General features: G+C 40.8%; 1 protein-coding gene across 5 annotated transcripts in view; it reads left to right on the forward strand.

Moving 5' to 3' along the window:
• Positions 1-23955, forward strand: part of PPP2R2C (protein phosphatase 2 regulatory subunit Bgamma) — a 399818-nt gene that overhangs the window by 118453 nt on the left and 257410 nt on the right. The window contains exon 1 of one of the 5 annotated variants that reach the window (XM_072620181.1): positions 22007-22610. The exons of 2 other annotated variants lie outside the window; for them this stretch is intronic. In XM_072620181.1, coding sequence (XP_072476282.1) covers positions 22541-22610 — 70 coding nt within the window. In that variant the 5' untranslated portion in view covers positions 22007-22540. Of the gene's footprint in view, positions 1-22006; positions 22611-22652; positions 22681-23955 lie in introns of those variants that run through there. 2 more of the 5 variants (XM_072620184.1, XM_072620185.1) reach the window with 2 other exon arrangements.

Below are 23955 nucleotides of genomic sequence, written 5' to 3' on the forward strand. Positions count from 1 at the left end.
TGCCCACTTTGGGAACCTCATTTGAATCAAACCTTTCATGCAGTTCAGAAAATCCACTCAATGACATCCTTAACAAGTAGTTCTTTACCCCCTGACTGAGGAGTTTTTGTGATCATTTATTCCATCCTGGTTCCCTTTCTGGATCAGCTCAAGACTACCCTGCTGTTAAATCAGAGTTGGGATTAGGACCATATTGGCTCCAAATCCATTATCTATTCCTTTCTACTTTTTTTCTCCAGTTTTAATGGCTTGGTTTTATTCATCTCATCCTTGGATTTTCCTGTAGCTGACGAAGTACAGGTCTTGTCTTAGGATCAGGCTATTCCAGGTAGTCATTAACCTTATATCAGATGGCATGGATGTAACACACCTAATGTTTTCACATCATCAGAGCAGCTCAGTGTGGCTTTTGGGAGTCTGAGTATCTGAATGGCTTTCTTTGAGAGTCTATCTACGTGTTCCTTTGACTTATTCACATCCTTGGGTACAGTCTCATCACTTTGGGTATTCTATTAGTTGTTTTCAGGTCTCCCTTAAACAGGGAGAACAATGGAAATTCTAGGACCTTGAGGCCACAGGTTCCCTACCCCTGGACTCTAGGGGATAATAACTCATTAAAAGCTGTATCTTTGACAACACCTTCGGAAAACTTCCCTTTCTCTTAGGTAAGTCTGTGTTAGAAGTCATGAGACTCTGATAGTCAGTGTTTGAGTGACTGCCATAGTAAGTGGTCATAGGCTCTCTGGGCATAGGCAAAGGCATGGGAACAGTTTCATTGCTGTATTTGTTTTTTCTTGTATAGAATATGGAAAATGGAGAAAAAATAGATAAACACACAGACAGTATTTCTTTGTACTCCAGCATTAATACCATGAACCTGTCTCTTCCACTCTATTTTAAATTGTTTAAATAATAGCACATTTATATAGTGTGTTACTTTTTATTATCAGTACTAAGAGTTTATATGTACAGGGGGCTTTACATTTTGTTATCAATAACAAAACACTATTCATATGGTATTGTGTTTTAATATTAGTAATATTGACTTAGATTTACTCACATTTGTATTATTTACAAAAAGTTTTGCATTGATCTCATTTAATCTTTATAACACACTATGAGATAATGGTAGTAGTCGTAGTGTATATTTCTTTGGCAGTTTCAGGTTTGTAAAGAATTTTTTCTTACAACAACCCTGTAGTACAAGCATTATTATCCCTATTTTACTAGTGAGGAAATTAAAACTCAGAGAGTTTTATAATGTATTTTTCTTAAATAAATGTGGTTACATTTTGTAGATATTATTTTCTTATTTTATAGATAAGGAAATTGATGGAGGTTAAGTGATTTACCCAATGTTCCATCAAGAGGCTTTCAGAGTCTAGATTTAAACCTGGGTTTTCTGACTCCACTACTCTCTCTAACACACTGTAGTTGTCTATGTTAAATGAGAGGGGGCACCTATTCTTTACATGGCTTTGAGGGTTTGCTGCACTGCCTGTTGGTCTCCCCAACTTGTACAGGTGCTCCATCCCATTTCTATGACCAGCTGTTTTCCCTGCTTTGCATGTGAATAATGGGTTGCCAAACAGGAGGCTTTGTAAAGAGTAATGACATTGTTGGGACCATCATGCCTCCCCAGAACAGTAATAAACACATGCATCCCAAACAAAGAAGGCACTTCTCCCCCACCTTGGCCACCCCCACCTTCTGCGCCTTCTGTATGGAGCTTCCTGATCTAGTGCAGTTGATCACTCCCTCCTTTCTCTTATCTCCCACAGGCCACTTCTGCATTTCCCCCAACCCCTTTGGCAGGCATCTCCCATGTTTCACTGACTCTATTAAAGGAAGCCTAAAGATGATTGTGTTAGGTTGTACTTTTCTGGTGGGCTGTCATTGCTTTGTGCAGTGAATGTACCCAGATACTAAAGACACTTGCTGCAAAGAAGAAATTAAAGCACACCCGGGTTTTCACTGAATCTCAGAGTTGGAAGGGAACTTAGAAACTATCTACTTGAATATCCCCTTTTTATTTTTTAAGTGTTTATTTTTGCTTTGTCTGATAGCGTGATGGCATTTCCTGCTTTTTAAAATTTTCTTAATTTCTAAAAATATTCCATCCCCCCAGTTTTATTTTGTTTATGTCTTTGTTTTTAAAATGTGTTTCTGAGGCTATTGCTTAAGAAGGACTCTTCCTACATCCCTGGCAAGTGGTCATCCAGCCTCCATATAAAGTCCTCTGTGATTTGAGAACTTATCACTTCTTCATGCTGCTCATTTTCTTTTTGGATAGTTCCAGCTGCCAGGAAGCTTTTCTGTTTATCCAGCCTAGCTCTGTGCCATCCCTCCTTTGGCTACATGGTACCCGCTAATATGCTTCCACTCATTGCTCCCATTTTACAGCTGAGCCATCTTTCTCATCCCTATAGATATTTGAAATTAAACTTCATGTTCACTCAAAGTCTTTAGCTTTTGAGGCTAAACATCTTCAGTTCCTTCACCTCCTGGTTGGTCTATGGTGGTGCTCCCAGGTTTCTCTTCCTAAATTGTGCTAGAGGCCTTCTACCTTAGCTAAACATCACATAAGTCCTCCATTTCTCTTATCCTCAGCCTCTCTTCGGATACTCTTGAGGACTGTCCCCATCAAGGCACTGGATATTAGATGTCCTGGGTCCCACAAGCTCCTCTCTTTCTTACCTATACTTCTTTTAATGGTGTTCCACTTCCTCTCTTCCTATGGTTCAGGAGATCTTTGTGTTACCCTTATATCTCCCACTTGCATTAGCAGACAGTTGATAATTCCTAGCCTTTTCATCTAGTTTCTTCTCTTCTCTTACAGCATCATGGAATCATGGAAGGGGCAGCTAGGTGGTTCAGTAGATAGAGCACCAGACCTGGAGTCAGGAAGACCTGAGTTCAAATCCAGCCTCAGACATTTACTGTGTGACCTTGGGCAACTCACTTAATCCTGTTTGCTTCAGTTTCTTCAACTGTAAAATAAGCTAGAGAAAGAAATGGCCAACCACTCCAATATCTTTGTCAGGAAAAGGCCAATTGGGGTTCCTGAAGAGTTGAACACAAGTGAATAGCGACAGAATCTTGGAATAGCAGTGACTGACCTACGGTCATGCATTCAGAGATTCTTAGGGCTAGTATTTAACCATGTTTTCTAACTCCAGTCCTCTGGGAAGGTGTTCTAGATATCATGTAGTCCAACCCCTTTAATTTTATAGATGAGGACATTGAGATCTACAGACCAGAAATGACGTTCCCAATGTCACATAACTAATAAGTAATAGAGCAGAGACTCCAAGAAACCTAGATGTCCTGATCAATTCCAATATCATCCTGCTTCTCCTGGCAATACCAGTTTTTATCTTCAAAGCAACTCCCTGATCTTTTAATTTTTAGAAAAATTATGAATTTGACAAAAATAACAGAAAACATTTTCCTGTATAGAGAACAGAAAAAGATTGTATATCAAATCACGAATCTCCACTCAATAACTTTGTTTTTTTCCCTTCATAGATTTTTTATCCCACTTTTAAAATGTTTAAGATGTACATCTGCAAGAGGGTGGCTTAGCTTATGAAATAGAGAATGACAGAATAATCAAATCCAGATTATGAGACCTTGGTCAAGTCACTTAATGTTAATCACTCAGAATTTGGAACTGTGCTCTGAGGGCTATAAAGCTGTGCATATACCCTTTGATCTAACAATACCACTCCTAGGTCTGGATCCCAAAGAGATATTTTTTTAAAAAAGGGAAAAGGACTTATGTGTACAAAAATATTTATAGCAGCTCTTTTTGTGGTCGCTAAGCATTGGAAATTGAGAGCATGTCCATCACAGTGGGGAACGGCTGAATAAATTGTGGTATATGATTGTAATGGAATATAATCTTGCTACAAGAAATGAAAAGAAAGAAGATTTCAGAAAAATCTGGAAAGACTTACATGAACTGATGCAAAATGTGGTGAGCAGAACCAGAACATTGTACACAGTAGCAGCAATATTGTGTGATGAAGAACTGTGAATGACTTGGTTATTCTCAGCAATACAACAATCCAAGATAATCCCAAAGGACTCATGATGAAAAATGATATCCATCTCCGGAGAAAGACTGACATTGTCTGGATACAGACTGAAGCATACTCATTTTCCTTCCCTTCTTCCCTCCCTCCCTCCATCTCTCCCCTCCCCTCTCTTTCCTCTCCTTTCCTCCCCTTCCCTCCATCTCTCCTCTCTCCCCCTCTCCCTTCTCATCGCCACCCCTTCTGTTCCCTTCTCTCTCTATTTTTTTGTTCAGGTCTTCTTGCACAAAATGATTAACATGGACATGTTTTACATGATTGCACATGTATAACTTATGCCAGATTGTTTACCATGTCATGAAGGGGGAAGAGAAGGGAGAAGAATTTGGAACTCAAAACTTTTAAAAAATGAATGTTAAAATCATTTTTACATGTAATTGGGGGAAAAGAAAATACTATTTAAAATCATCTTAATCACCCCATACCCCAGCTGACCCTCTAGCGCTAGAAATGAGAGAATAGCTATCTGCATCGGAAGATGGATTTCTTCCTCATCAGAGAGGTGGAACATCATGGAATCAGAGATTGGAACACATTTAAGTAGGCTTAACAGCCACAACGTAAGACTTCTTCTGCCTGAGAAGCTTGTGCCTGAAACTACAATCACTTTTCTTTTTGGAGCGAGGACATTTAGTCTGAATGTTTATTTCATTCACTCAGTAAATAATGATAATGATGACGATAAGAATCACAATGGCTAATATTTGCATAGTATGTTTACTGTGGCCCTCTCTTATGATTCTCACCATAGCCCTGTGAGGCAGGTGCTTAATAATTGCAAATGTGCATTTTATATATATATATATATTTATATACATAAATATATATGTATACAAACATATACATACCCTATTACATATAAAGGACAGTGGTAGGCATGTGCAAAGCATAGAGACACATGAAACAGACTTCTTCAGGGAGTGGATAGTTCCACTGAGAAATTATTACTATGTTACCTGGACTGGTCTAAGTACTCTGGGGAATTTTTTTTTATTTTACATAAAGAGAAGCTAAGTAAATTTTTCAATGCTACAAAATTAGTTTTTAAGTATAGATCCAGCCGGCACCTAGGGGCAGCTAGGTGGCACAGTGCATAGAGAGCCAGACCTAAAGTCAAGAAGTCCTGAGTTCAAATTTGGCCTTAGATATTTACCAGCGGTGTGACCCTAGGCAAGTCACTTAACCTGTCCACCTCAGTTTCCTCATCTGTAAAATGAGCTGGAAAAGGAAATTGCAAACCACTCTAGAAACGTTGCCAAGAAAATCCTAAATGGGGTCAAGAAGAGTCAGACATGACTAAAAAGCAATTGAACAACAACTGGCTCTGACCCCAAAGGAACATATAATTCATTTGGGGAGTTAACATATGCAAAGAAAAGGGGGAGTGATACAATGATAATGAAATAGCACTTCATGGTTTCAGCGAGCTCTGTTTTCTCTCACTGGACCCTCACCACCCCATGGCATTGCCAGGGTTATTAACTCACCTTTGTAGTTGAAGAAACTAAGGCACAGAGGGGAATACACTTGCCCACTGCTCCCAGGTATCAGAGTTAGAGATATACCTGAGTCTTCTGGTTTCCAGTCTAATGCTGGTCCTATTTCATCACTCACCCTTCTATAAGAAAGGTACTTGCTAAATGTTAAGTGAGTCCTATAGAAAGCACATGTTAGAAGTACTGTCTGTCAGAAGGTAAGACAGAATTCCCTTGTGGAAAGGAGTGGTGAAAAAGTTCTACGTTTGACTTCAGAAGTCCTGAGTTTGGATTTCATATCTATCATATACTTCCCATATAAGACCTTGGGTTCAGTCACTTAATCTCTCCAGGGGTCAATTTTCTTATCTGGACTCAGTGACTTACTATTCCTCCCAGCTCTCAATCTCATTTTAAAATTTAAAATTTCATTTTATTCTGTAGACATTGTTACATCAGCAAAAGTCTGGTATGTTCAGAAATGCTCATTAATCCCTAATTTCCTTCCTTGGAATGATCAGGAGTACAGTCCTGGTTTAATGGGGAAAAGAGATGACTTGGAGGTCAAGGATTTGAATTCCTAGCTATGTGAGTTTGGTTAAGTCACCTCCCCTATTTGAGCCTCATTTGTCTCATGTGTACAGTGGGAAGGTTAAACCAGACCTAGGTCCTTAGTTCTCATTTTGAATTTGATGATACTGTGGTATAGTAGAAATTCCATTGCACGTATTTTACCTCCCCTCCATGAATTTGAAGATATAGTGACACTGACCTTCCTAATCTTCTCCAAACAAGACAGTCCATCCTCTATCTTTCGATTGACTGTTTCCCATGTAATGGTCTCCCTCCTCCCCTCTGCCTCCTACCTCCCATGACTTCCTTTGACTTACCTCGGATTTCCCCTTCCATAGGAAGCTTTTCCTATTCCAGCCACTACTAATACCTTTACACTGTATCTCACCAAACAGAATGTGAGATCTTTGAGGACTGAGACCATGTTTTTGCCTTTCTTTATATCCCTGGTGATGAACATAGTCTTGGCACTTAGTAAGCACTTAGTCAATGTTTGTTGGTTGACCACCTGAATGGAGGCTCGAATGAGTCTTTGTAGGTTGGGCAATTAGAAGCCCTGCCACTGTAGAGGTAAGGGATGGGCAGGAGATTTGAAAATAGAGAAACTGAGCAAACAGAATTAAAACAGTCAACTGGCATTAAGTGATTTCCTCCCCCTCCTCCAACCTGTTCAATTTTAGAACTTGAGGATAAGATAAATAAGATTTTTATTAGTTTCTGCCTCCCAGGCTGCTTTGTTTGCTTTCAAATTGCCTTTGAAGCAGCTTTTTCTGTGGTTGGAGATTCCTTGCCTGCCAGGTCTTGGGACCAGAGACCATCTGAGTGAAATGTCACTGGGATTTAGAAGGAAAAGCTTTGTTTGACCTCTGGCTATATCTGACTTGCAGAACTAAATATCTCTTGTTCCAGATGTGGGCTGAGGTGGGGGACTTATCTGTGCTTCCCTGGAGGGCAAGGTTTTTATTAATCTGTGGGGACACAGGCCATGTGGAGCTTATGTAACCTTCCAAGTTAGAAACACACCCACCTTCTAGGCAGCCTGAAGTGTTCAGCTGAGTTCAGTTTAACATGCTGATTAAAGAGCCCACTGTAATGGAATGCTTCCACTGAAGCCCTCCTCTGATGCCCCATGTCACCTTGGGTCCTTAAAGACCATTCTGGTAGAATGAATGCAAGCTCTGAAAAGTCTTACCAAGCTGAAGAAACTTTGATTATTGGTTCTACAACTTTTTTTTGAACCTGAAATCCAGTCTGCTTAAGTCTTAGATCTTGAATTGGGTGAGACTAGTAAGTATCTGAAGCAGAATTTGAACCCAAGCCTACCTGCTTGTAAGTCCAGTGCCAACATGGTACAATGGAAAGAGCACTGGCTCTAGACTCAGAGATTGTGGGTTCAAATCCCACCTCTTTCTGTTTACTACTGTTGTGACCTTGAGTAACCTGCTTGGGTCTCTGTTTCCTCAATTGTAAAATGAGGGGGTTGGATTAGATGGCTTCTGAGATTCCTTCACATTCATAGCTCTATGATCTTATGGCCTGTAAAATAAATAGATTGGATTATGACTTCTGAAGTGTCTTCTATCAAAAAGCTAGTCAGTAGGGGATAGATATGAGTTTTTAGCCCTAGCAACTCATAATGAAAGTCTACTAAGGCCTTGTATGGGGGCCAATGAAATCACATCTCCATGAATGACCAAAGGACAACAATGCTAGTGGCTTACAGGAATATAGTGCTTTAGAGTGGACAAAACTCTTTATTCCCAACAGTTTTGTGAGGTGGGGAGCAAGAGCTGTCATCCTATGTCTCTTCTCCCTTTCTTGGCAAAATTTCTTTGTTTTGTACTTATGTTCATGGCCTAGTCCCTATTAGACTGCAAGTATCCTTGAAGGCTGTGATGGTGTTGTTTTTCATTTTTGTATCCCCAATACTGAACACATGTAGTAGGTACTTGATTAAACATTTGATTATTTGGATTTCAGTGTGGGAGGGGAATAGAACAGTTTTCCCTATTCCCAGGTTCCCACATGCCCACTCTATACCTGTCTCTCTGGAGTGCCTTTCCTGCTGCTTTTGACATCCCTTCTCTTCCTCTTCACCTAAACTAAATTCTGTTTCAAGGCTTGAGAACTCATCTCCCGTTATCCCTGCCTACAGGGCTTCTTCTGAATAGATGCCTTCCTAGTATTATTCCTTTGGCATTTACATACACTATAGTATTCTTTATTTTTCCCTCTGTGCATGTCTGTCTCTCTCTATAGTCTCTAATATGCATAATTTTGTCTCTCCAACTAGATATTAAATAATGCAAATATTATTATGATTATTTTCAGCTGAGAAGATAGGATCATAGAGGTTAAATCACTTGATCAAGGTCATATAACTAGTAACTCTAGACCTTTTGAATGAGAGGCAGAATCTTAGGTATTTTAATCACAGCCAAGTTACTGCTGAAGGCCCATCAACACAGTGTTTTCTTTATCTGCTGTCTGACTCCCTGGCCAGTGGGAAATGCCTGGCACTACCACCAGACACAGAATGCCTGGGAAAGGGACACTCAGAGACAAAAAGCATTCTACTTACTCTTGGACAGTAGCACAGAAGAGAGCAAGGAGAAAACTTCTTAGGAACTGCAGACTATGCACTCATCTCCTTCCTGAGGTTCAGAGGCTTACTTAAGCCTGCTTCGCTCTCTTCATGTCCACCTCCTGGCTTCCTTCAAGTCGCTGCTGAAATTTTACCTTCCATAGGAATCTTCCTTAATTCTAGTGCCATCTCTCATTAATTATTTCCAATTTGTTCTATATATGGCTTATATGTACGTAGTTGTTTTCATGTTTTTTCTTCCCTCTCTCTGGTGCCCTACGCCATCCCCTGTCCTGCCATTAGACTGGGAGTTTCTTGGGGGCAAGGATTCTTTTGCCTTTCTTTGTATCTCCAGTGTTTATCACAGTGCTAGGCACATAGAAGGTACATAATAAATGTTTTTTGACTGATAGACAAACCACATAAAGGCATCAAGTTCAGTAAGTGTAATCAACGAACAAGAGCTATTACACAGTTACTCTGGTACAAAGACAAGAAATGAAACAATCCCTGTCTCAAGAAGCTTACATGTGGAGACATATACATATCTACACACATATGCATATAATGCATGTACATATATACACACACACATTTATAAGTACATACAGATTCAATGTAAAAATATCATGGAATTTGGTTAAATCCATAATAGTTTGGGAGAGAGAACACTAATAGTTGGGGGAAGTTGGAAAGGCTTCAGGTAGAATGTGATACTGGAACTGTATTTTGGAGGAAGAGAAGAATTTGGGAACATTGGGAACATCCAGTGCAAAGGCACAGAGATGCCAAGGTATGAGGAACAGAGCAAAGGATGGTTTGGATTAACTCAACTTAACAGTGTACTACCGTTCTTTTTGTTGTCAAACGGTTTCAATTGTGTCTGACTCTTTGTGACCCCATTTGGGGTTTTCTTGGCAGAGATACTAGAGTGGTTTGTCATTTCTCCAGCTTATTTTACAGGTGAAGAAACCAAGGCAAACAGGGTGAAGTGACTTGCCCATGGTCACACAGCTAGTAAGTATCTGAAGCCAGATTTGAACTCAGGAAGATGAGTTTTTCTTACTCCAGGCCTGGCATTCCACCTAGCTGTCCCCATTCCTGTTATTCCCCTTAAATGTTAAATATTATTCCCCTTAAATGTTCCAGTGTTAAGGCCATCCTACATGCTCCCTAGTGTTTAGCAAATTACTTATATTCATTTCACCTCCTTCCCTCTCCCCCACTTTCCCAACAACAGGTTCCATATTATTAACATGAAGGGTCAGGACCAGGGCTTGTATCCAGGTCACAGGGACCTAGAAGGAACCTTGAAAATCATCTAATATAATCTGCTCACTTGGTAGATGAGGCAGTTGATACGTAGAAAAGTGACTTTACCACAATCATAAAGAACTGGAGCTTGAATCCTGATTCTCTACCAATCCAGCACTCTTTTCAAAGCACCTTACCACCTTTTGCCATTTCTAATATTGCTATGTCTCTTCTACTTTGTTTAACTTTTGATGTCTTGTGAAAGAAGTAGGGGCTTATGGCCTTAGGTAGATGAGAAGCTAATTGGATTTAGGGACTATGGTTTATACTCTTTGGTCTTGCTTTTGGTGCTAGGTCCAAGACTTCATGCATCAGTGAGTTTAACCCATATCTGAACAAAAGACAACTCTATAAATGTGACAAGTGTAATAGAGAATTTAAACATCAAACGAGTTTTTGTATGTATCATAAAATCCATAAAAAGCCATAGAATTGTGATTGGTGCTAAAAAGCATTTGACCAGAAAGCTCACCATGCTAGTCACTAGAGGGTCCACACAGGGAAGAAGCCCTGTCAATGTAGTTAGTGTGCCAAAGGCTTCATTCAGAGAACAGCTCTAAATGCTCATAAAGAGTCCAGTCAGGACATGATCCAATCTGTCTAGTGAGTGTGGATTTCAAAGGTTCAGACACAGGATATGTATATTCCCTTGGTCTTGTCCTGATGAATATCAGGTCACTGGACCCAGATGACTCAGAGAAGAAAGTGAGGTTGGTGACCTTTTACAGCTCTCCCTCATTCAAATCAAAATCAGCTGCAAGTCATGTCATCATCTTGATGTCATGATCCTCTTCGAGAACAAAGGACAAACACAACAAACATCTGTTTAAAAGAGATGGTGGCCTTCTGGCAAAGAATTTTTGGTAATATAGTTACTGTTGATTCTCATAAGGACAAAGTTAAAGAACTCGATGTTGCCACATGGGAAGTTCACTAACGACTACTACCAACTTGGTTCTACCAACATTCACTTCAGTTCTTTGTCACACTATCTATGCAGCAATAGCATTGTCTCTTGCACACAACACCCCCCTTCCCCAGCTCCTGGTAGCTCAAAGTGCTTCAGAAACATTATCAAATTAACTGTAATAATAATGACAGCTAATATTTGGAAAAAAAAAACAAGCTTTATAGTATGCAATGTACTCTTCCTCACAAGAGTCCTGTGAGTTAAGTAGGGCAAGTGATACTCATGTTTTATACATGAAGATATAGAAGCTCAGAGAGTGAAAATCTGCCTGTTCACTTGGCTAATGAGTGCCAGAGCTGGGGCTCAGACCCAAGTTTTTATAACTCATAATATATGAGACTATATTGAATTTATCTCCTTGATTTATTATTTTTTAAATATCTCTTCTGGGTTTATATTCAACATATTACCATGAAATTAAACCGAGACACTAAATTTCCCCATGCATGGAAGAAAGCCCAAGGACAGTTCACTGAGGAATACAGACAGAAAAGATCTAGCTCAAGGCCTGTCTTCTGTTTCTCTGTGGGAGGATGCTATTGCAGGAGTGAGGGGGGATAATGTAGATCATGGCTTCTTAATTTGAGGCATGTGAACTTTTCAGAAAAAAATATTTTGATAGCTGTATTTCATTATAATCAATATTATTCGGAATGCTATATTATATATGTGCATATATGTAATATGTATGTATATATACATAGCTACTTATGCAATATATTTTATTTACATATATAAGTATATATTTATATATAAATAGCTATGTATATATGCATACATTATATGTAATACATTTTATAAATAATATATTATATATAATACATTTTATTTTATGCATTTAAAAGAATTATTCTGAGAAGAGGCTAGATGGCCATCCATTTTGCATGGATGTCTCATCCATGTTGCAAATGAGAGTCTTGCATTGAAAAGAACGTTAGAACGAAGTGGGCATACTTCACTTTTTTTGTGCCATTGATGCCTTTGGTGGAGTTTGGTGGAGCCTATGGACCCCTTCTCAGAATCATGTTCTTAAATGACCGAAAGGGATACTGAATTTCAATTAGAGATTAATGAAACTGAGATGTAGTTTTTCCTTTATCCAAGTTCATAGGCCCCCTGAAATCTATCTTCTGTATTAGGCCCTGCTTAGGTTAGATAGCCCTGGACTAGAGAATCTCTAGGGTCCCTGACAATTATTAGATTCTATGGCCAGGGTAGGCAACTCTTTCAAGCTGGTATCATGAGTGCTTTGGTTGGTGAGGATTACCTGGGGTGTGTCGTGGGAACCATTTCCATCTGGGTACAGGGTGGGTCACCAGGTGTTTGGAATGGACATGCAGAAACATGACTGGAGGATAGGTCTAGTACACAGGCGTTAAAGTTGTGGAAGGCTGTTTCTTATTAGGGGAATAGATGTACAAAATCTTCTGAGTAAAGTGTGTGTGTTCGTGTGGGTGGGGGGGTTGAGTCTTTTGGACTGTGTTCATTCCCTTCTTTGAGCTTTTGGAGCTGCCAAGAGTACACTATGACTTGACTATCAAACTTCTTGTTCTCCTTCACTAATATGAAAGAGAAGCATTAAAGGTAGAGGTATGACATGTCTTGCTTTGGGGGAGGAGGTGTGAGAGAAAGCTCTGAGATATGGAATAGATCTTGAGGGTGTGAGAGATCTGCAGTGTTTGGGCCACTGGGTTAATAACCTCTGTGATACCCAGGAATTGATCATCTAATTTGGGGGAAGACAGTTGGAAAAGAACAGTGGCAGAATAGATATTTGCTAAAATAAATATCACATTATTTGACTTGCAAGAGTTCTTCTGTGGGACTGTCACTTGTCAGCCTGGGTTATAGAGGCTACCTCAGTCTGGAAGTTTGCTTCTTGTGCTAACTTGGCTATTACCTTATCCTGCCAGAGGCAATAGAGGACTATCTGAACACGTATGGTATGCAGGGCTAGGTCTTAGGAGTAAATCAAAATATCATGGAGATATCTGATTGTGCACTGGTCCAACAAGTCTCAAGAGGCATCTTTCATGAGCCATTGACATTCACTTCAACAAACATTAAGCACCTTCTCTGTGGAAAGTACTACATGGAAAACTCTGAGTGCATTGCCTAGGTCAAATGGCATTATGATGTGTTTTTACAATACTCATACCATGTCTAGAACATAAGTCCCCAACAATGAGAACTCTAAAGATGGAATGGAATGGCTTGGAGAATCATGAGTTCCCTGTTAATAGGGAACCATTTGTTGGGGGTTGTTGTAGGTAGACAGTTCAGGTGTTCAGGTGGCAGTTGGACTAGATCACTGGTGTCAGACTCAAATAGAATTGTTGCATATTGACTTAAAAAACCACAAATTAACATTATCCGTGTGGTATTGTATTTTTATTTCTTTTGTTAGACGTTTTTCAATTACATTTGTCTGGTTCTGGAGGTACTCCAGAGTTTTGTGGGAGGGATGTGAGATTTGCACCTCTGGACTAAATGATACCTAAGGATTCTTTTAATGCTGAGATTTCATAACTCTCAAAGTAGAAAGAACACTGAATCTGGTGTGAGAGATCCTCACTGTACTACTTACTGCCCATGTGAAGTAAGCCAAATCACTTAAATTCTCTGAATCTCAGTTTCCTCATCCTTAAAATGAATGAGTAGGGCTAGAAGGAAAACAAGGTCCTTTCCAGCTTTGTCTTAATTGTTGTTTTTGTCCCTCCTTCATTCTTGAAGAGGACATCACAAGGGTGACTTTTGAGCAAATTGGATTTATGTAAGGAAGAGCTTCCAAAAATCATTAGCCTCACTCTCTCCTCCAGTCATCAGAGTTCAGGCGCAAGACATTAAGTCAAGACGACTGTTGATGGCCTGTGCTGTTTTCTCTTTGCTAGATTAACTAGATGTAAGCCCCTTGGTGGACCACTTGGGTTTAAGTGAGAGTCAGTCTAGTCACTTCTGGACCAAAGATTAGGGTTATTGGTCCCAGATGTGCCCATTGAGGATAAACTCTGACAAGTTTCTTCTAACCTGGAAAGACTTTGCAGAAGACACAGTAATGCCTGTCACTGAGGATCAACATAGTTGTGTCAGAAGGCTCCTCACCAGAGGGCTGGCCACTAGTTGTTGAATGTTTTTTTGCCATAACAATTCATGAAACTGTCTGCTAAGGATGAGAAGAACTGTTATCAAGGTCAATGGGGGAAGTACTCACAAGTATATCATGACTCTTTAGAAGAAGTAGCATATTATCAGTGTTTTTGCAAAACAGCAGAGTGGATCAGTGGAAAGAGCATTGGATCTAGGGGCAGAGGACTGAGTTCAAATCCTGGCTTCATCACTTAGTAAAACAGATTGCAGTCTATCCAAAACTGCCCATTCTGTGAAATTCTTATCAATATGGTCTCCCATAAATCCTCCATAGTGGGAGAATATATCTTGGGAAGATAGGGGGAAGAAGATATCTTGACATCACGTAGACACCAATAGAGCATGCAGATTGTTCACTGGTTATTCCTCAGTCTCATCACTTGAAAGTCCATTTTTTTTGGTCAGAACATCTCTCAGACCACATCTTTGTGTGTCTCCTTGAATAAATCTTTGCAATCCTGGAAATTGTGGTACTTCCATGACAAGCTCAGGCTGGCTCTGCTCCAACAAAGTAGTATTGGCAGCTGTCCCAGAGGGTTTGTAAGCAATTCTAGCGACAGTTAGTTCCTGGGTGGGCCATGCAAGGTTAGGTTGTGTTGTTTTAGCTAACTAAGCTACTGGTTCCAGACAGTCTCTAGGAACTCACTTCAATTCAACAAGCATTTATTAAGTACTTACTATAAGCCATGTACTATGTGCCTAGAGCTGCACTAAGCACTGGAAAAGAAATGAACACAAAAAATGAAAGTAATCCCTGATATCAGAAAGTTTACTTTCTACTGGAAGAGAGGGAACCAGGTGACATCTGGAGGGATCACAAAATTCTCCTGCACTCTGCAGGGGGTGTGGAGGGAGGATACAGCCTCAGCTCTCCAGGGGGGACCTTCAGGGGTTTCACCTATACATGCATGTATAGCATGGATGAAACAGTATGAATTTAAGCTAGTTTGCGTTGTTTTCAGTGCTGGTGAACCTTTGTCTGACCATCCCAATTTTCCAAGATTCATAGTGCTAAATATGAAAGAATGGGAGGTGAATGGCCAAAGTAAGGTTCCTGGAAGCTTGTAGATTCTTAGCTGTGATAGTCTGGATTTTTCTCTCCTATCTTTCTCATTGGTGGTATCTGTAATCCTACCTGCTGTGTCTACAGAAAGGGAGTCAGGAGCCTGTGTAGTGTGTTTTGTCCCTTTTGTGATCCGTAGCATGGTTAGGAAAGAGTATATACAAAAGAGGATCTGCATGTGAGGAGAGATGATATATCTTGCAGATTTGGACTGAGAGTCTCACATCTGATCTTATACAACTGAGAACAATATTAGTCACAAGTCACCGGAATCCATTGTCACTTCATTAAGAAAATGTGTTGTTTGCGTTTTCATATATAGTTCATTATAGACCAAGACCAGTTCCTCTGAGGTCTCATCACATTTATCTGGGAAATTGACGAGACATTTGCTTAGGAGCACAAGAATTCTGTAGGGGCTTTTAGTGGTCAAAAGGACTCTTTGGAGCCTTGCCCTTAGCTTCTAATTCTCTTTGACCAGCTGCTGTAACAGAGCTGTGTTTTCCAACTGAAGTAACAAAATGGTGGCCATCTATTCTCATGACAGTAGACTGAGGTTAGCTGCCTGGGATGGGAATGAGGGGCAGGAGAATCCTTTCTAGAGGAGCAGATAATTTTTCCCCCTAGAATCCTTTATAGAGGAGTAGCAAAGTGGGGACAATAGGGATGGATAAATGTAAACTGGTATCAATGTTGACTACTTAGATTGTAGTTAGACCAGTGCTTGGTCAGGTGATCTGGGACTGATTGATTGATTGATTCATTCAACAACCACTTATTAAGTACCTACTATGTTTGAGTAGTCCCTGTCCTCATGCAGGTTACAATCTAGTAAGGGTGATGCATTTTGGTATTTTAAAAGATCCATGATTTCATCAATGTGGTCATGAAATTCATGCCTCCATGCCTTAGTTTTTGAGTTACATGAATTACTTGGTGGTTTACCTTTGGTCATTGAGCTTCTTTACTCTTACTGAGGCTAGTCCTCTGCTATACTATGTCACCAGGTTCATCCCTGATTTCTTTATAGCTTTTCAGAATATGACAATGCTTTGGAGCTATTAGCATTGCTTGTGAGAGCCCAGGACTGTGGAAAGAGCACCCCATGTCCCCTTCAAAGCAAAATGGAACAATAGAGAATATTAGTGGAAAATTGTACAACTATATGATAATTATAATTATAACAAAATCAAGAAAATGATGAAAACTTAAGATGCGTACAAAGTACCTGACAAAGGAAAGACAAAGGTTAAGAAGGGCTTCATGGAGGAGCTGACTCTTGAATTAGACTTTGAAGAATGTCTCTGATGTCAACATGAAAATGTGGAGGGGATGAAAGAGGACGACCTTTTACGCATAGGGAATGATATGTATGAATAAAGATTCAGATGTGGGGGAAGGGCAAGTCTATCTAGGTCTGGGACTCTCACAGCAAGTAAAATGGAGTGGGTTAGGTGGGTATTATGGGTGGAAACTTATATACTAGATGGAGATAAGAGCCTGATAAATAATGGAAAGGTCTAGAAAGTGGTGAGGTAGAGGCTGGCTAATGATTAGTATATCTCAGAAGGGAGAGTTCTGTTGTACTGTATTTTAATGAATTGACTTAGGGCCAACTGTGCTGCCATGGGGAGAAGAGAGGAAGAGGAGTAGTCTAGCTTGATCGACTTAGGTGAAGGTTGGTTGAGCAAGACGTCAAACCATGAATTCAATTTAGCAAACTTTGTTACACACTTCTTGTGTGCAGTGCACCCTCCTAGACACTGGGAAGCTTGCAAAATTTAGATAAGATACGATCCCTTACCTCATGGAGATGGTATCATGGAAGCTAAAAGCGGATGAGGAAAGGCTTCATGTAGAAGGGTGCACTTGAGATGAAATCTGAAAGAAACTAGGGGTTCTGAGAAGTAGCAGATTAGGTGGAAGAGTGTTCAGGCATGGAGGACAGCCAGTGCAAAGATTCAGAGGTGGAGAGGAGCAGTAATCAGGCCAGGGTGGCTGGACTATAGAAAGAGAGGAGGGGAGTAATGCATCAGAAAACTGGAAAGCAGGAAAGGCTCAGCTTGGGAAAAATTTTTAAATGACAAAGAGAGGAATACATATTTGAGCCTAGAGGTAATACTCAACTATATGTTGAGTAGGGCCTGGGGTAGACCTGTGCTTTAAGAAATTTACTTTGGCACTGTGTGATAGGGACAAAGGAGGGATCCAAACAAAATGCTCTAGGAAAATGGCAGGAGAGAGTGTTTGCCTTGCAGGGAAAACTGATTTCAGATGCTCTCTCCAACCATTTAGGGCATCCAAGAGGAGAAGCTGTCTAAAGGGACCAAAACTTATATGTATGTAACCTGAATTGCATTAAATGGAATAAATTGGTGTCACCAAAACAAATTATTAACCCTCTGGTAGTGAGCTGCATTGATCAGGCCAGGTTCTTACATGACAAAGGAATAGTCTCTTGCTGGACCTGTGTCAGGGCTATTTATGATTGTTATTATTATGAATAATAATAATTGCCATCATTTATATAGTTGATCCTTTTGCAAAGTGCCTTACAAACACTGTCATTTTTCTCAATGACCCAGGAAGGGGGTGCCTTTACTGTCCTCATTTTACAGATGAGAAACTGAGGCAGATAGAGAATAAGTTGATTTGCTTGCGATCAGTCACATAGCTGGTAAGTCTCTGAGTCTGGATTTGAACTCAGATCCTTCTGACTGAGTTCAGTGGTCTATCCATTGTATCTTTGGTAAGACTATCCAGAGCTAGCCAAAGCCCTCTAGATTTCAAGGTCACCTCCATGTCATGATACCGTGTTGGAGGAGGGTTTAGGGCAAATAATATTCTCTTTTACAGATAAGGAAACTGAGCCTCACAGAGGTCATAGGATTTAGAACTGGGCTTAGAGATCATCTAGTTGTTTATTTATTTTACAGAGGAGGGAACAATGGCCTCCAAAGGTTGGATAACTTGCCAAAGGCCACACATACCAGGAAGCTGCTTGAGTTCGGATTTGAACCCAGGTTTTGTAACTATTAACCCATTACTTTTTTCACTACAGCATGGTATATGGTGTCACTGATAGCTCTCAATAACCTCCAAGAGGAGTTTAGTTTCTGTCCTCTTTTCTTTCATTTGACCCTCTGACATCATGAGTAGAGAAATAAGGATGAGCTATTTAGAAAGTCAAGGAATATGTTTGATGCCACAAGATAGGAGTTAGAGGACAAAGGTTCTGTGCAACTCAGAAAGTGCTTCATAGTTCTTATTGATCAGGTAGCAAACAACAATAATTTTAAGAAGAATGAAAAGACTGAGAAATAATATCATGTAGTTTACAAAGTACCTCCCTCATAGTACCTCCTATGAAATAGATACCTGTAACATGCATTTTACAGATGAGGAAACTGAGGGTCAGAGAGGTGAATTAACTTTCCCAGAGTGATACAGCTAGTAAATGTTGGGAGCCAGAGTTTGAACCCGAATTTCTTGACTCTAAGTCTGGAGCTCTTTCCACTGTGCTTTCTCAAGAAACTGAAGGGCATCTTTGGTCATCATAACACGTGTTCATGAAACTCCATCGATGCTTTGTGGTTAGGTCTCCCTCCTCAAGAGTTCTTCTTTTTTTACAGCCTATAGGTTCTATCCTGACCACTGCTTTTAAAAGTTGGTGACTTTATGAAATATTCAGAGTTTCTAGAGATTCAAACTGGTTTCTTAAATTATATGTGAAAAAATAGGAAATTATGATAATGATAATGGGGGAGAAGGGTTAATTATTAGAAGTAATTCTAAAGCCTACAAATATTGGCAACCAACATTTCATAAATCTAATATCTACTTCAAGTGAATCTTGAAAGCAAGGGGCCTTTTAGATGTCACGAACCCTTTGGAAGTCTGGGAAAGCCTATGTGCTCTCTTTCTCAGGATAGTGTTTTTAATATAATACATAGGATCACAAAGGATACTGATAACATGATAACATCAAAATATTTCAAAAAACAATCTTACTTTCCCCAGGTGTATGATAGAAAGCCTTTTTTTTTTTCTATCAAGGGTAGGGTTATCAACCAGCTAGATTGAGGTTAACTGTTTCTAACTAAAGTATTATGACCATTTTATTTTTATTTTGAGAGCCCTAAATGAGTGCCATTGATCTATAGGGAAAGAAAATCAATGGCTACTCCAGTCCCTAGCACATAGTAGGCATGAAAAAACATTTGTTAGAAAAAGGAATGAATAAGGAAAAAGAAATTAAAATTCAATTTGGTATTTTCAGCAGAAATTTTGAAAGCCAGTATTAATATCAGCACAACTTATTTAAGATTTACAAAGTACTTTTCTTACAACAAACCTGTGAGGTAGATAGTATGACTAGTAGTAGTCCCATTTTGCAGGTGATGAAGTTGTGACCCAGTAAAGCAGAGTCATATGGTGAAACCAATTGTGAACAGCCATTCCCTTTTGTTAACTAAATTCTCAAAAAATGGTGATTTAGCCTCCGTCAGAAGACCTCTAATAATAAAGAACCCACTACTTGCAGAGGTTGCCCATCCCACTAGATAGTGTGGTCAACAGAGCACTGGACAGCAGAGTCAGGAATACCTGAGTTCAAATTCCAGTTCAGAAACTTATTAGTTATGTCACTCTGGTCAAGTCATTTAAAGACTGCTTCAGTTTCCTCAACTGTAAAATGGGAATAATATTAGCATCTACCTCACAGAATTGTTGTGAGGATCAAATGACATAATATTTGTAAAGTGCTTTGTAAACCTGAAAGTGCTGTATTAATATTAGTTATTTTTATTAAGTTCCTTACATCCAGCCTAAATATGCTTCTCTGTAACCTCTGCCTAATGCTCTTCCTTATGCCCATTTGGGGCTAAGTAGAACAGATCAAATCCCTTTTTTTCACATGGCAGCCCTTCTCTTAATTGAAGTCAGCAGTCAGATCCTCCCTGAATCTTCTCCCATCCTCTGACCCAGCTAGGTGCCCTCCTCTGGACATACTTATCAGTTTCCTTCCCAAAATATGGTCCCCAGAAGTTAGTGCAGTACCTGTGATTTGAGAACCAGCATAGAGTACAATGGGTCTATCAGCTCCCGTTTATCATTTTTAAAAATAGATTTTTATTGATATCTTTTATTTTTACATTGCCTAGATTCCCCCATCTCCCTCTCTTTGCTCTGTCCTAGACAGCTTCTCTTAATGCAGTGTTGGGTTTTGTTTCCATGTACCATTGCTGATCCATAACAGGTTAAGAAGTTCCCCCCAACTCCCCAATCCCAGAACTTTTTTCTGGCAATCCTTTTCCAGTCCACCTCCTTGACCCAATATTTTTGCAATTGACTCCCTGGACCCAAAAGAAGAACTTTTGCATTTATCTTTATTAAATTTCAGATTATTACATTCACCCTATTATTTCTTATCAGCTGAGATTTGGGGGGCTTCTAAATGTCATCTGGCAAATTATCTCTTCTTTGTATTGTCTTTATCCGGATCACTGACATTTTTGTCAGTGAGAAAACTGATGTGTTGAACTGCCTAGGGTCAAAGGGAGATCCCTGGGCCTGCTATTAGAGACTTCTCTTTGTCTCTCTTTTTTAAATTGTGAGTTCAGTGATAGAGGAAAATCCCTCATCAGAGATTTTATCCAGTGCCTTGTTAAAGTCTCACTTACCAGTCAAGGAATCCTGTCAAAAAGAAAAGGAGGTTATAGTTGAGCGACCTCCCTGGGCCAATTTCCTCATCTGTAATGAGGATTGATCTGTAATAAGTATCGAACTAGTCCTTTATGGAGATCTCTCTTAGAATATGTATGTTTTTGTTTCTGTGTCACATTGTTGATCAATAATGGCTAGGTGCTAATGTCATTTCATTGTCTTCTCTTTTCCTGTCAGTTTGGAAAACAAGATCTTCTAGGGCCCTCTGCCCAGGTATGGTGCTGTGGAAAGAATGTTAGTCAAGAGACCCAAAGATGAGTCTCAGTTTTGTATATGTCATTTCATGTCTCTTGGCTTCCATGATCTCATCTGTAGAATGGACATAATATAACTTATTGGATCCCTAAAATGTTCTGAAGAATATCCATTACAAGCTTGTAAAGTAGCATTGAAATACGAACCTATAACATTTTAAAGCTGGGAAGACATGTGGATCACAATGTCAGCTGGAAGAGCCTTTAGAACACCTGGGAAGCACCTTAGAACACAACATCCAAGCTAGGACACACCTTAGAATACAGAGAAGCAGAGCTGGAAGGAACCTGAGAACATAGAATATTGAATGTTAGAACTAGAAGGAGCTGAGCCGGAAGGAACCTTCCATGGACAGAGAATGTCGGAGTCCAAAGGGGATCTTAGGACATAGAACACAAAACGTCAGATCTGGAAGGACCCTGGAGGAGAGAAGACTAGAACTTGAAAGCCCCTTGGAGATTCATCCTCGAATTCACTCTAGTTCCTCCCTCCTTTTACAGAGGAGGAAACTGAGGCACAGATGTCACCATCATCCTCTAGTTTGTGCAAGCATCCTCTCCCCGTGCCCTCCTCCTTTAAATTGTTATGGCCTCCTTCCTGCCAGGCTCCCACCCCCTCGCAGTGGCGAGTTCCAATAATTACCTGCAGTCTCATTTTTCACTTTAGTCCGTGCAGCCCCTGCGTGGTTGGGCGGGTGGCGGGAGGCAGGCTGGGAGGGGCCGAGCGGATGCAGCACGGGCGTGTGACTGCACTGGTGGCGGCAGGAGCAGCAGCAGCAGCAGCAGGCAAAGCCGAAGAGCTGAGCCGAACCGAGCCCAGCCTCCGCCAGCGTCTTTTGCTGCAGTCGCCTGAGGAGTGCTCTGCTCGCAGTTTCTTCCCAGAGCGGAGGCTGCTGTGGGAGCTCGCTGGGCATGGGAGTACCTGACTGACGGCCGGCTCATTGCCCTACTGCCAGCCTGCCTGCCTGCTGGAGAAAGTGCCGGGCCGGGGGTGTGCATATGTTTTTTCCTCTTCAGACACGCAGACCACCTACTGCCTTCCCCCACCCTGGGCGTGTGGCATTTAGGAACATTTTCCTCCCCTAGGAGCTGCTGTCTATCTGTCTCTCTCTCCGTGGCGGTGGTTTTTTTTAAACCTCGTTTTTTTTAAACCTCCCTCCCCCGCACCTGCACCCCCAGCCCAGCCTGTGCCGCACCATCAGCCCTCAGGATGCTGCTGTGCTCCGGAGCCCAGGCAGCCCCCCGCCTCTGCTAGGCAGCATGGATGGTGCTCTTGCGACGACCTCTACTGATTCTCTCCGTCCACTGCGGCTGGGCATGCTAAGGAGCCCTGCTGTCAATGGGCGAGGACGCGGACGCGCGGAAAATTAACCACAGCTTTCTCCGAGACCACAGCTATGTGACCGAAGGTAACACCCCCGTTGTCCTTCCCCATCCTCCTGCCCAGGGAGTGTCGGCATGCCCAGATGCCCTCGGAAGGTCTGTCTGGATTGATCAAATGTGTGTGTGTGTGTGTGTGTGTGTGTGTGTGTGTGTGTGTGTATGTGTCTTTCCCCACCCTACCCCCTTCCTGGTATGATGGATGCGATGGAATCAGTCTAGATTTGCAGAGAGCAAGGGTATTCTGTCATAATATGCTAAACTCTGGGGTGAGGAGTGGTAAGGAGGGCACGGGGACCGGGGACAGTGGGATCAGAGCAGCCTGGATTGCGCTAGGGTGGGTCGTAGTCACAGTTTCCCTGTGAGGAAAGCAGGCACAAGGGTTTGCATATTTAATTTGTCCTATATGCGGAAATCGGAGGTTTAACTTGGCAGGGAAAAATAATGTGTTTTAAAGTTATTGGTTTGAAGGTTTGGATATGAAGGTTTTACATCTCACTCTGGCAGCCAGCTCAGAGCCAGCAGCAGAGAATTTTCTGGGTTGCTCCTTCCCCTGAGAGGAACATGGACCTAGAAGAAACCTGAGTGCACAGTCTGTCCATTAGGGATCTCTGTGCCTCCATCCTTTATGTGTGTATGTGTATATGTGTGTGTGTGTGTGTGTGTGTGTGTATGTCTGTATCTATACATTTTTTATTCCAAAGGAAATCAGCTTTTTGATGAGAGGGAAAAGACTATCTGATTAGTGGTGGCTGCCCAATGATATGTATTGAGTCAAGAGAAACTGGGCAGTTGACACTGGACCAGGCCTTCAGGATTTTGCTGAGCCAAGTGGCTTGAAAATCAGTAATATGTCCCTGCCCATGCTCAAACAGAGCTCCATGTTGGAAAGCTGAAAAGTTGGTGGTTAGAGCTGGGCCTTCCTGAGGCTGGCTGAATCAGATGCCAAGGATAACCAGCCTTTCTATATAGGTCAGCAACTTCGAAGAATTTGTCTGCTTTGACCTTGCTTAGTGGTAGCAACACCTGTGATTTATGGATGACTCCTTTACAGCTTATAACCAAAAGTTCAGTGTGGGAATTAGAGAGTGAATCTCCAGGCCTGGTAGCCATTTGATGAAGGTTTAATCCTAGAGTAGTAGTATCCTACTGCAACCTAGAATTGGATCAGTTTGACTGCCTCTTGTTCGTTGATGCTTGCAGGTTTCCCAGATTGATGAGGGATTATTTTTCAATACTGAAAATATATTGCAAGGTGGTTTTTCTTTGTTGCTGTTTGTTTTAAAGCAATATTGCCAGTGTCTTGAATGTGCCCTAACTTCCTGAGAGAGCCGTTGCTTGGTATAGAGGAATTTTCTAATAATAACCCTTTGG

Source organism: Notamacropus eugenii, chromosome 6 (genome assembly GCF_028372415.1).
Source record: "Notamacropus eugenii isolate mMacEug1 chromosome 6, mMacEug1.pri_v2, whole genome shotgun sequence".
NCBI lineage: Eukaryota > Metazoa > Chordata > Mammalia > Diprotodontia > Macropodidae > Notamacropus > Notamacropus eugenii.